This window comes from Phoenix dactylifera, unplaced genomic scaffold (assembly GCF_009389715.1).
Source record: "Phoenix dactylifera cultivar Barhee BC4 unplaced genomic scaffold, palm_55x_up_171113_PBpolish2nd_filt_p 000373F, whole genome shotgun sequence".
Classification (NCBI taxonomy): Eukaryota; Viridiplantae; Streptophyta; class Magnoliopsida; order Arecales; family Arecaceae; genus Phoenix; species Phoenix dactylifera.
Genome location: NW_024067824.1, coordinates 333,737 through 347,686, shown reverse-complemented (window position 1 = coordinate 347,686; position 13,950 = coordinate 333,737). Strand labels below are relative to the sequence as shown.

The following is a 13,950-nucleotide window of genomic DNA, read 5'->3' as shown; positions in this document are numbered from 1 at the left end:
GCAATAAAAAAAAATAATATAAAGATTTCATTCAAAAATATTATATACATGATGTTTAAGTAACTTGTTTTTTTATTTTGTACAAAGAGCATAAAGGATGATTGTTTTATTTAGAGGAATTGGGGAGTCCTTATACAAGAAGAACTTGAGATGCAAGTTGGAACCCAAGGCGACCCAAGTATCTATATCTATCCTTCTGTCTCCCACTAATTATTCATGACTGACTTATCTTCACACAAGAGTCTCAACAATTTTCCTCTTCATATTTGAGCCAATTTCACTCTCCTTCAAATCCAGTCCACTACTCTCTGATCAAGCTCTTCACCCAATCACTTTTCTGAGTCCCAAGTTCATGCTTATATCCAGCATCTCGCTCCATCGACTCCACTTTACCATGGAATATCACTGCTCAAGTTTAGGGAGAAAAGGAGAGCCTTGATACCAATTGGACTTCATATACAAGCCTTTAACCACAATGCTTAAGTTGTTAGGTTTTATGCCCAATCATTTATACCTATTCTTTTACCTCCCACTAATTATTTCGTGCTTGTGATCCTCAAGACGGATAGAAATGTTACATAACAGTTGCATCATTTTTTTTTTTCATTTGAGATTTCTATGTTTAAAAAACTTTTGAGATACATATTTCTGCCTTTGTCAAGACTGAGGATTGATTCTTCCAACTTTATAGACTTGATTGGTGACTAATCAAGCTCCAATCCACAACTAAGATGTGAGATATTCCTTCAACTTTATAGCAAATTACGATTGATTGTGCTGTTCCAACCTGCAAGGCTGCAATGAAGTTGGTTCTCTCTTCTTATGGCCTACTGTTTCTAGCACAAATTGATAATAACATCACCTACATCGTATTGCAAATCTGCCATCAAGGTCCAAGAGTAGGAGGAGAGGGCTCCCCCTGTTGCTCAAACCATTACCTACGATGTAGAGATTTGAACCTTATCTGTATCAAGAAAGTTGTGAGCTCAATTTATCTAACTTTGCCCCTTATAAGCTTTAGGGAGTTTATGGGGACTAACAGGTTCAGAGGGTATCTTTCACATGAAAAAATAATTGATCTTCTTTTGCAATGTCGAACATTGGATTGCACCTGTATAGATCTTAAATCAACTATTGTACGATCCAACTGTGGATTCACACAAAGGTGAATCCTTCTTGAAGTGAATCCATCTTTCACGCAAAAAAATCCAATCCTTGTCTGGGACTGGACTTTAGGTCCTAAAGTAATGAGAGAGGGTTGGCCCTATTGTACAGACCATTACCAACGAGTCACGGCAGAGATTCAAAGCACCATTAAACTATGCTCCATACAAGCTTTGCATATGTTAGCATATTACAAAGAAGAGAGAGCCCACATGAAGCCTTCATCACCTCTTATAAAAGAAAGATGGTAGTTATCTGCTGAAAATAAATTCTCTTTGAAGATTTTCTACATTAACCACTCCTCTTAGCAATCTTTTACTTCTCTTTGGTACCTGCGAACTACTTCAGAGACATTAACGACCTCCTGGGAGAGTGAGAAGCAGCCATTTTATGATCCCTCCAAACATTATATACAATAAACAATTAAATAAATATTTTTCATGCATCATTATTGATAATTAATTTTAAGCGGTCCATGCTTACAGAATTTTGGTGTAAACTGACACATTTAACTAAAGATGCATCACAGTCCTCCCTTTACCTCCTGGCCAATTGATATGGTCATTCAATTCCTTTCTCTACTTAAACCATATGAGATAGAAAACAACAACAACAACAATTATATAAGGCATACCAAGATCATGGGATACTGAATCATATAAACGGAAACCACAAGGGTATACAGCATCAATAAGTTAGTTTGCTTTATCGAAAATTAATCTATCTCAAGGAACTAAACGATTACATCCTTGGCAGACTTGTCTCCTCCCTTCAACAAGGTCTATACACAGTTCCTGCATTCTTGAGAGATGGGTTCTTTCTGAAACAACAGCAATAGTCGTAAACTTACACTAGGCAACAGGATTGTCACAGTGAATTTTGTTTGAAAGAACGCATACATGGATCGGGTGCACATTAGCCATTGCATGCAGACTTGTAGTGGTTGTCATCAATTGTCGAATAAATATGGCCAACATCAACATGGTAATCAATAGCATCCCTACAATACAAAGAAGCAAAGAATTAGGAGCAAATAGACAGTCATTGGACGGCCAGTCTGCAAACAAGCAGACAATAATACCATACACATGCCCAAACACAATTGAAACACATGCAAACACGCATGCTAGTACACACAGCACCCCCCCCTCCCGCCCCCGCCGCTGGACGGCCAACCTGCCAACAAGCAGACAATAACACCATACACATGCCCAGACAAAATTGAAACAAATGCAAACATGCATGCTAGCACGCACAGCACCGCCCTCCCCCCCCCACCCCCTCTCGCTGGATGGCTAGCCTGCCAACAAGCAGACAATAACACCATACATATGCCCAGACAAAATTGAAACACATGCAAACATGCATGCTAGTACGCACAGCACCGCCCTCCCCCCCCTCGCTGGACGGCCAGCCTGCCATCAAGCAAACAATAACACCATACACATGCCAAGACAAAATTGAAACAAATGCAAACATGCATGCTAGTACGCACAGCACCGCCCTCCTCCCCCCCTCCGGCTGGACGGCCAGCCTGCCAACAAGCAGACAATAACACCATATACATGCCCAGACAAAATTGAAACAAATACAAACATGCATGCTAGTACGCACAGCACCGCCCTCCCCCCCCCCCCCCGGCTGGACGGCCAGCCTGCCAACAAGCAGACAATAACACAATACACATGCCCAAACAAAATTGAAACACATGCAAACATGCATGCTAGTACGCACAGCACCCCCCCTCCCGAAAAAAAAAACAATAGAGAGAGAGAGAGAGAGGAAGAGACTTGATCTTTTCCATTGGTAAGCCCAGCCGTCGGGCAACTTCATCCACATGTAATCCATGTTCGCGAGCACTGCAAGAAGAATGATAAAAAGGTCAGGACTGCAAATAATGGTACAAACAAGCATTTCCTGAACAAAAAACCCCATACTGATATTTAATGCATTAGGCAGACATGCAATAAAGGGCGCATTAAGGGATGAGTATACCAATATAACACCACCATGATCCGATGAACTGCATGAAATGGCAATGGAAAAGCAAAAACAAACAAGAACAAGCACTGAGATCACCAAAATAGGATGTATCTACCCTATTCGAAAGCACTAAGTGAAGCAATATCACTATTTTTAAAAAGCATTTGAAGCAGATACACAGATGTAGGATGCAGAAAGAAGCTCACAAAAAATGTGGATTCCTGATGCAATTATAGAATGTGCTCTTTCTTCATTATCAAAGTTTGTATTCATTTTCCAGATACCAAGGTGAATAATAGTGTACAGGCACAGACAGGCAATAAGTAATCCTTACAAAAGTTGTTAAGCTTGTCCAGCATTAATCAGCAAGAAGGTCACAGATACCAGGTTGGAAGCATGTCATGGGGTGTCACATCAACCATCCTGCAGAATTTGATTGTTGGCAGGTTTCTTTGTATATGTTTTCCGGAAATAGGAGGACTAAATGATTACTCATTTGCTGGAACAGGAAGCGAAAATTGTTGTAGATAGGGATCCTATAAAACCTTCTTTCGAGAAATGGGCCAGACCCGGCCATTTCTCAAGAACATCAGCTAAGGGCCCTGATACTGCCACTGGGATCTGGAACTCATTGATTTTATTTTCTTTTAGGTGCTCATAAGCATATGAGAGCTTGTTCTTGGCTTTTTAAGTACTCGTAATTTAGTCCTCTATAATGAATTTTATAATTAACATAAGCACTAATTTTTCCCAGATAACTTACAGGTTTGCTGGTTCCTGGAAAACATCCAAGACCAATTTGTAGACATCCGTGTCAGATCCACTTGAGCTTGAACATGTTGAAAACTAGAAAACAAAAACAAGAGTACATAGTCAGTAAGAAAAATTCTTCCAACGTATGGCTCGCAGAGATGTGGGAACAAAGAAACAAAATTAGCCAAATTGGCTTACTTGTTTTGAGACAGGTGCCCGTGTAGGAGTTACTGTTCCTGAAAGTGGATTGGCCTGGGCTTGAGGAGGGACACTACCCAGTACCTTATCCATTCATTTAAAATCAAAAGATGGTGAGCAAGTAGACAACAGGCAGACATGTTAGGTATATCCAAGTTAGTAGTGTTCACATGCATGTACACATTGGTGAAAAGGCAAATATATTAATATTTCAAGGAAAGAATACCTTTGGTCTGGTGTTCTCCAAGTGAACATGAATGCACTCAATGAAGTGTAGTGTGATTTCATTGAAGTCAATCACCGGTCTGAAGATAAAAGGAGTGACAATAAGGTATCAGACTGTCAAAAAGAGTAGCAGTAAGGTGCTAAAATGTATTCACCAAAATGGACATGAGAGTTGCAGACATGATTGAACCCATAAAGAACATCATTGAAAGAAATTGTTCACACAAACTAGTAAAACATCATAAATATAACAATAATTCAATTCAGAAAATGAAAGATATAGACAATGACATCTTTAGTGGCCACTTCCTAGGACTGGCCCAGGCCCATAACAAGACTAATCTTGTAGCCCAACTCCTTGAATGCAGTTTTGCATTGGTACAATCAGTAAAACAGATTAAGATACATCTCTAAGTGTCTGACTCAGTAAAAGGATAAAAAGGAGATACAGGGACATGTAGGGTAACGAACATCATTTGTTAAGGTGTTTTCGTCTGCATGTTCCCCGTCCAAACTCCAAAATTAGATTAAGGATACAAAAGCACAACATTTAACTAAGTTATTTTATGGCCGACATCCTTATCATGTCTCTGACAACAACAAAAGCATTCTTTCAACATCACTGTGGTAGGTCAAACTAATTGCTAGAAAGGCTGGTTCTTTATTGATATCTAAAATTTTGAAATATATAAGTCAATAAGTACCTAAAAATACAACATGGATCCAGATAGCAATTCAAGATGGCTGAGTGTCCAGGTAACACAGCTTAAATTAATTCTAGCTTGGATCTAGCACATCTTCAAACCACATCAAAAGAATGCCAGAACCTATTTAGACATAAAAATTCAAGGTAAAACAAATTCCTCTTGGTAGTCGTGTTGGGGTTCTAAAGAAAACCATAACCCAAGAAGACCAAAATAAGTTATTTAAGTTTGGCTGATGGAGATCCAAGATAGTATAAGGGGGCACATCCAATAGACAGATATGCTGAAACAAAGAAAGCAGCATGCTTCCATTCAAATATCACAGCACTCTGATTCCAGTGATCAGAAGAAAATGGGAATTCATGTGAACCTGATGCAGGGCATCACTTGAAGGTCAACCTTTGAAAAACTCATTTGAAGTCAGAATATGAAACATTTTCTGAGTTGGTCTTAATAGAAAAGCCCCCATGGTTGAAACTTCTGCTGAAGACAGAGGATCATTGAAGCCTCTACAACTAAAAATTGCAAAAGATTCTCATGCAAAAGTCACCTTTTTAAAAGAGAGCAGCTACAGAACTTGATAATATAACAAATACTGGGCAAAATTTTCAATTACTACATATCCAAACTAACTTGATTTCCTAATAGGAAATCTCACATTGAAAAAAGGGATCTGTGCAAGAATCAATTATCAGAAGTTAAATCTCAAGGAACAAGGTTCTTCACTTCAATAAAATGGAGAGCCCTGGCACACAGGACTCCTTTTTTAAAGTAGAGAAGCAAGATAATAATTTATGGCGAAACCCGTTAAGGCTTGTTGGACTCAAGCAAGGAACAAAGCATTGTTAAAAGAGAGAAGGATTAATAAGGGGAACAAGCTGTCCCACCATCTGGAAAAACCAAATTGATGATCTTTTTTCCTAAAGAAGTCCTATTAAGGGTCTTACTCAGTACTGGAGAGGGAAATGTGAAGATGATGAGACTGAAAAATCTCAATCTCTCTCTCTCTCTCTCTCTCTCTCTCTCTCTCTCTCTCTCTCTCTCTCTCTCACCATACACACACAGACATACACATGGAGGATGGGGCACAGTGGGACGCCAGTCTATTCTTCATGATAAAAGGAGCCACCTGGTTCCTCTGAAGTAGCCATTTGACCTTTCTTGCAAAGGCATACAAAGACAATAGAGAGACACTTTCTTGAGCTGCTCGGTCATGGTTACATCAAATCAAGCTAGACTCTAGATTTCTATAAATCAGTTCAGAAATTATTGACTCAAAAACTTCCCAACAGGTGTCCCACTGTGCAGTCTAGCTTAGAACCATGACCCGTTGGGAAGCCCTACCCATTGGGAAGTTAGAAGCCCTACCTGAAATTGTTAGAAGTCCTACATTGTATCAGAGTTTAGAAGCCCTACATTGCATCAAAAACTTCCCAACGGGTGTCCCACTGTACACAAACATGGGAACACCTGAATTTTTAATTCTTTCTGATGCAATGTAGGGCTTCTAACAATTTCAGGTGTTCCCATGTTTGTGTAATTTTAATATTTTCTGATATCTTTGAGGTTTTTACAACTTTTGCATATTTTTCTGCATCTTTTAGAAAGTTTTACATTTTTTTCATTAATATTAGGTTTAAAATAGTTTCTGATATCTTTTTGCAAGTAGAATTTTCATAGTTTCTTGCACAGATGTGCCATATCAGCACAGAAATTGTTTCACAAGTCTTTGTGCGAAGCTGACAAGAATTTTTTTTGAAGAACTAGTTCTGTATCATTTCCCAAAGTACAACACTGAACAAAGAAACTGTTTCACAAGTCTTTGTGCGAAGCTGACACGAATTTTTTTGAAGAACTAGTTCTGTATCATTTCCCAAAGTACAACACTGAACAAAAAGCAATAAGAGATTTGCTTTATGCACCTCAATGCCAAACCCTTTTAACTCTTGATGCACTTGGATCAAATTAGCTTGTGTTCTGAAATTTAAAGAGGCCTAATTTTCATTAACTCCCTGGCATTCTAATTGAGGCCATTATTGTTAGCATAATCAGCTTCTCCTCTAACTCTCAAGCTACTGCAAGAAAATTTCTATCACAATTATCACAACATCACCCGAAAAACTTGAAATCCAACATTTTTTGTGCATCTCGGTCCATTTCCAGCAACAACAACCTCGCTTTCTCCAGCTGTTTCTGGCAACACATAGCTAATGTATTTTTCGCACCATCCTTAGTAGTCATAAGCTGGTTTGCAACTAGACCAACAAGTCACAATGATGGAATAAAGAAAAAATGAAGACGCACACAACATGCAAGATCAGATGATGGAGCAATGTAAATCCATGTCCGAAGAAGGAGATAAGGAAGAATGGCAAGACAACACTGACTGAAACAGTAGTAGGCATGCCTAATATGATGACAAAGGAAAATTATAGAAACGGAAAAAAAACTATAGTGGGCCAATGCATTTTAAATGACAAGCAAAACCAATCGGACAGATATGAAGGGTTCAGCAGAATTGACAGAATTCGGAATTACTCTGGAACATAGAGCCAAGGAGATGGAAACAGCAGGAAAAGGGTTAATGATGAGAAATTGAGTTGCTTAATGATGAGGAATTAAGGATGTAGTAAAAGTCTTTATTTGAAATATTTTGTAAATTTAGAATTTGAACTTGAATACTACTTGCTGCTTGCATTGTTTTTAATCATCTTTCATTTTTTTATTTGGTAGCCAATCATCTATCTAATTTCTTGAAATGATCAGTTAACTTGTTTTGCATCTCAGGTTTGCACTTAATGTTGTTGCAACAATCTGTGTGACATACTAGATTTCAAGTTAATTTTAAATGTCAAGAAATAATCACCAGTCAACATCATTTCATTATACAACAATATTGTTTGAAAGAGCAAAATATAATCTGGCATCTCTTCTATACTGAAAGACTTCAAAAATGTATAACATCACCTCTTCTCACCCTTTTAAATCATGTGCATTTAATGTACATATTGTCCAATTGTTGACACCTTGTTCCAGTTTACATTAATAGCTGAGCTTAATGCACACTTTTTGATCCAGGACTTGATCCCATATGAATACACATATATAGGCTCATATATGACCTCAAAAAATAATATGCATCTACATTAAATAAATATCAGTACTCTTATATGCTTTTCAAAAGTAAAAAAACATATGTGAAAAGGGTGTCATTCAAAAATCCAACACATCTAAAGTATATTCCGATATTAAAATTTAAAGAATACACTTATCTCCTCAAAGAATACACTTTTCACAAATCTTCCTTTAATTGGTGAAAATGTGCTAATTGCCTAGCTTCCGTTTGAATTTAAAATTTAAAATTCCATTCCAGCTGTTAGGCATATCAGCATATAAGCTTAAATCCATTCTCATTTCAGAAAAAAATAAGCTATATTAAAGTATTATGCGATCACTCAAGACCAAAAAAATACATGCATTCAAATAACATAGATTACTAAATTTACAAAAAAAAACACACCCTGCAGAGAGACATGCAATAAAGTCATTTTGAATTTTTATCAAGGATGGAAGTAAGCCATACCGGTGGAGAATTGTTCCATTCCATGCCAATACATGGCATGCTTGACAAGCACTAGCAAAATTTCAACCTATAGCAAATGATAATAGTGCTTCTTTCTTAAGCAACATCACAAATACTAGCACATAGCCAGTATCATGTCAGAACCACATCCTGGTAAGGGACTGACATGATAAATAGTGACATGCCATCCTGTGCCAACTGGCACTTAATCCAAGAATGTTACAGGTACCCATATAAGAGGGAAAAAACCAGAAAGGTAATAAATATTCAGGAGTTTTAAATTCTAAAAACATGCGACTAAGTTTATTGAAATAGTAAACATATTTAGGAGATACTATTTGAATTATAGAAGTAAATATTTCACTCTTTTATGCAAAGGATATTGGTCAAAATTGTTTACCAGGCAAGGAAGCCAACTTACAGCATAATCATGTTGACAAAAAATTCACTGAACAATCCTTGGGCCAATCAACACATTGTCACTCAACTCCCAGTTCAAGTATATCATAAAGGCAAGAAAAGGTTAAAAATATCAGAAATCTATGTACATCAGAAATGCATGAATAAAGGAAATGCAAAAAAGCCTAAAAATCTTGAATGCATAAACATATAAAAAGTATGAAATTTTATAGACTAGGTAGAAAAATGTCTTAAAGCCAACAAAAACTCAAAAGGCATTTTTAAAAAAAGAAAAAGAAAAACTAGAATGTACTGTAAGGGATTGGAATTCCCTAATAATTCATAAAAAAGTGAAAAGAAATCAAAATATCTGGAAATACATCGAAAAGCATGAAATTTCCTATATATTATTAAATGCCTAAAAATTATAAAAATCTAAAAAATTTACGCATGAAAATTCTTAAAAAGCCTAAAAGTTACGAAAACTCCAAAATGTAATAAACTATGTGAAAAATCCTTTAAAAACATAAACATAATGAAACAAATCCCATAATACCCAACTTGATCTGAATATGACATGTATGAAATATGCCCAATAACAACAAAACTATGCTTAGCTCTTTTAAATAATGAAATTCTTGATAAACCCTAAACATGCATATGCTTCTACCAATATGATTAAGGGTGGAAGGGGGAATAATTATCAATCATCAAATTTGCTGGAGATATATTGCTGATTCAAGCCAAATTTGTGCTTAAATGAGCTTAGAATAGCAAATCTAGTGCTTGGCCAACACGATTTTACAGTGGCATTTGTAGTTTAAGCTGTGCTCGAGTTATTTCTAGCAAAAGTGAGCTTCAATGCAAATTCCAAGGTTTTAATATTGTGGGTCAATCACAAGGCCACTTCTATATTGGCCATGCCTGCCCATTGCATCCATAACATCTTTTTAGATGGAGTAAGATGGGGAACTGAATTTTGTAATTTAGAAAACCTAGGCCACTTTTTCATTATAGAAAGATCTCGACTTTGATAAGGGACTAGGAATATAATTAGAGATAGTACAAGGTCTGCTATGCCGGAACCAGAGCCCAGACCGGTTATCCGATGGCATAGGTCGGTACGCCCCATACCGTTCGATGCCGGGCCTGTACCGAAATAGTAGAGGAGGCGGGGAAGAGGAAGAACGGAAGAGAGGAAAAGAGAGAGAGAAGGGGAAGAGAGGGAGAGAGAAAGGAGGGTGGCGGAAACCGGCAGAGACCTGAAACAGAGGTCCCGAAGGCGGAGCCCCTCCTTCGCCTCCTCCACGTGGGTCCCCGGCCACCACGCTCTTCCACCTCCCTCTCTCCTTCTTCCTCTCCCTCTCCCTCCCTCCCCCGCTCGCTCTTTCTTTTCCTCTCTTTCCTTCTTCTCCTCCTTCATCAACGGCTTTTCGTTTTAGTTATCGGAACCATCCCGGTTTGCTATCGGTACAGCTCGATACGCCCTAAACCGCCCGATTCAGAACGGTTTTGCTAACCATGATTGATACCATAATCAGCTCATGCGAAAATATGGAAGAAATTTTGGGTTCTATTAATGAAAGATGTAAGATCTTAAAAATGATGAGAGTCCAAGAAAATCCTGCAAGTCAATGACCCCTCTCTAGTGCTAATCCAGAGCTTTACTAAGAGGTTCCACTGTTCTTGATTCAAAAAGCAATTCCTCGAATATATCCTCTGAATGTATTAAGCTAAATTACACTTCGAGTCTATGATTCAACTTCAAGAGAAATAAATAATTGAAGATAGACATCATTTGTTTGTTATAGATGTTGCAGTGGCCCATTAAGTTACCCTATCATATGTTTGTGATTGGCATCAACTAGCTCTCCATGGTTTAAAAGTAGATGATGATGCTAAAATTAAGTCTACTATAATTATCATTTGGAAAAGAAAATTTAGGAAATCTGAATAATTAAATTTCCTTGCTCAGAACATCAAATTTGAGACTCTTATATCAAGATGCCATCAAAACAAAGTACATCCTCTAGAAATATGACTCGTTCACAAGAAAAAAGATATTCAAATCAATGGAAGAATCATCATATGACAATAGCATCAGCAGGATCAAGCCAAAGTGTGAAGAGAAGATTTCAAACTTAAATGTATGAAAGGTACCTGCGGCATGCCTAAGAAATATTGATGACAAGACTAAATCACAAATTTCAAAGAGCTCGCCATCAAGGTCTTTAAATCGTGAACTTTGAACCTTAAATAGAAGGTAAAGCTGTCAAGTGACACAAGCACAATGGAAGGAGCTACAAGTGGGATGCATATGTAAAATGGGGCAACACTAGCCAACAACCATTGTGAGATTGAGAAAGCTACCATAGAGTAGAGAGTTGCACAAAGAGGGCTTATGAAGTGGGACACTAAACAAGGCTATTGACTGGGCATGGGTCATAAAGGGGAAGAGGTTAGATGGTAATAAAGAGGGCAAAAGGGCAGACTATCGAGGAGGTATGGATTGAAGGCTGGTGGAGCACAGCAGCAGGGGTGACTGGAGTTGGGCAATGAAGGAACTAAGAAGCTAGGAGTCAAAATGTATGATATGTGTGAGCCAAGGGATTGAGAATTTGCAAGCGTTGATTGGAACATGATACTAAAAGAAGCCATACAGTTGATGAAAGGAAAACAGGGACTAACATTTCATATGCATAAAGGGAACAAGAAGGAGAAATACATTGGCTATTCTAATTTGGTGTGTGTATATATATATATATATCCACATTTTTAAAAATCTCATTCCTATCTAGATATACATCATTCTAGGCACATCAGTGATAGATCCAGCAGCTTCTGCATGAATAAGTAGGCCCTGAGCGACTGCATAGAAATTTTTAGTTGAACTGAATTACAATCTTAGAGAAGATTATGCTTCCGAAAGACACGAGGGGAAAATCCAACTCAACTAACGAGCCAATTTGTTAATACAGAACTTCATTACATCAGAACATTTCCTCAGAATTAAGATATACTATGAGAAATATTGTACTGCTCACCGAACAGAGAAGGCTACGACATGCTTTTTGCCTTGGAACCCTTTCAAGCTACCATTAATAGTGACATACATTCCATTCCTAACCATCAAAAAAGGGGATCAATTTAAGGAGAACCATAGCACATTGAAGTAGAGAAGTAAACAAACATCGGGAATTCATAACACTTACTGAACAAGAGCCATTTCATTTGTATCCGTAGTCTCATTCACCCTTAAAGACAGAATTGAATTGATGTAAGCAATTTAAAAAAAAAATCCCACTTGCTATAAAGGATGATAAAGAGGAAAATAATCTCACCATCTGTGGACCTCAATCCGACCCGTGCCATCATCTAGTGTGAAGGTGACATCAGTAACCTTCTCTACCTTATTCATCACGAGTCCCCGTAGCCTCACCTGCCACCGCCCAGAAAACATCAGCCACCCAAAAGAATTAGGGTTAGGGTTAGGGCTTCATTAAGAGATTGCGTAGAAAAGATCAATTACATTGGAGGCGTCGACCCCGTCAACGACGAAATTGGACTTGTCGTCGTTGGAGTGATAGGCTTCGCTGATCTGCTTCACGGTGAGCGGAAGAACACCCTGAGCGCCGCGACTCTGAAGGAATGAAACGGGGAGGTAACGGCGTGAGATCGGCAGAAGAAAGAGGGGGAAAGAGAGAGGATGAAACCAAAAAGATTGAATTTTTATGCGTCGGTGGACCTTGGAGAAGGTAGAATCGGGTGTTTGGGTGGCCTGCGAAGGCATGAAGCCGCCGCCGGAGAAGAGGGAGGCTCCGCCATCGAACTGGCTGCCGTACATCTCTTGCCGGTTCACTATGGGCGGATCGAAACCCTAGCCCTAATCCTAGAGATGGGGAGTGGAAAAAGAAAAGGCGGTGACGCGCGGGAAAATTAAGACGTGCGGGGGCCCTGGGGAGGGAAGCGGGGGTGCTCTCGCGCCAAATTTTAGCGGTTCGTCCTTCGACGCGATCTCATGTCCCTGGGGAAATCCGTGAAGTTGTTGTGATGCCTAGATTTTTCTTGAAAAATTTTTGAGGTTTTTCGCTTTGTTGAGAACTTGAGATTGACATGCGATGAGATTTGCCAGCCCACTTATGCGCGAACCTGGATAAGACATGGGCTCAAAAATTTCAAACAAATTTATATTAAATTACTAGGAGATTTGAATCCAATCAGAACTTGAATCTGGCTCAATCCTACCCAGCCTAGTCTTATTAATCCTAATCTGATAGATAAATCTTCTCCCGAAGTTACGGGACTATTTTGCCGAGTTCCTTAGAGAGAGTTGTCTCGCGCCCCTGGGTATTCTCTACCTACCCACCTGTGTAGATTTCGGAAGAAGGGAAAAGTCAAAGTTACTAGGACTCATTATGCAATCGGGGTCCACTTGGTCAATTTCTTGGTGGAAAGAGGTCTTATACATTTGTCAAGTGAAATGAGCTGATGCCCTGATCCCGGGAATAAGAGAACTTTCTCTTCCTTTTCTCTCAGTTTCCCCTAGTTCTCGGGCCATAATCCAAAGCCTTACTCATCCTCTTGTTCGATAATCCCTTGCCGGTTCTCTTCCTTCCCCACCTGCCTCAACTGCACGCGCTTGGCTCATCGCATCTCTCAACCGGGTGGAAAGCCTAGGAGCCGGGAATCAGACTGAATCCGAGACAAGAGATACATTGATGGCCTCGGATAGATTAGCTCGGATTGAGCTGTCCCTATCCCTATCAGTCGAGTGCTAATGCCCTCAGCCGGTACAGAGCCAACCCAACTCTTCAGACTAAAGAGTCGGGCGGAAAAAGGGGGAGAGCTCTCCGTTCCTGGTTCTCTTGTAGCTGGATTCTTTGGAACAACAAGAATCCTTAGAATGGGATTCCAACTCAGCACCTTTTGAGATTTTGAGAA

The 13,950-nt window shown here is 38.9% G+C and overlaps 1 protein-coding gene across 2 annotated transcripts; it reads right to left on the bottom strand.

The window, feature by feature from the left end:
• Window positions 1-1,772: 1,772 nt before the first annotated feature.
• LOC103696181 (replication protein A 32 kDa subunit B-like) lies at window positions 1,773-13,101 on the bottom strand. 2 transcript variants are annotated; one of them, XM_039118562.1, is made up of 11 exons: window positions 12,755-13,101; window positions 12,539-12,649; window positions 12,351-12,448; window positions 12,222-12,263; window positions 12,054-12,131; window positions 4,325-4,403; window positions 4,099-4,182; window positions 3,911-3,993; window positions 2,955-3,023; window positions 2,064-2,164; window positions 1,773-1,984 (listed from the first exon to the last, which is right to left on the bottom strand). In XM_039118562.1, exons 1-10 carry the CDS (start codon window positions 12,851-12,853, stop codon window positions 2,080-2,082), a joined length of 828 nt encoding a protein of 275 aa, XP_038974490.1. In that variant the 5' UTR covers window positions 12,854-13,101; the 3' UTR covers window positions 1,773-1,984; window positions 2,064-2,079. The 2 variants fall into 2 exon arrangements, with proteins under 2 accessions (XP_038974490.1, XP_038974489.1); XM_039118561.1 differs by having other exon boundaries at window positions 1,773-2,164.
• Between the last annotated feature and the right edge of the window lie 849 nt (window positions 13,102-13,950).

Excerpts from the sequence above, each read along its gene's own strand:
- LOC103696181 (XM_039118561.1), bottom strand. The coding sequence starts at position 12,853 with ATGTACGGCAGCCAGTTCGATGGCGGAGCCTCCCTCTTCTCCGGCGGC. Across the intron at positions 3,024-3,910 it reads TTCCAGGAACCAGCAAACCT|TGCTCGCGAACATGGATTAC; the intron begins GTAAGTTATCTG and ends TTCTTCTTGCAG. Across the intron at positions 2,165-2,954 it reads TTACCAATGGAAAAGATCAA|GGATGCTATTGATTACCATG; the intron begins GTCTCTTCCTCT and ends TTTGTATTGTAG.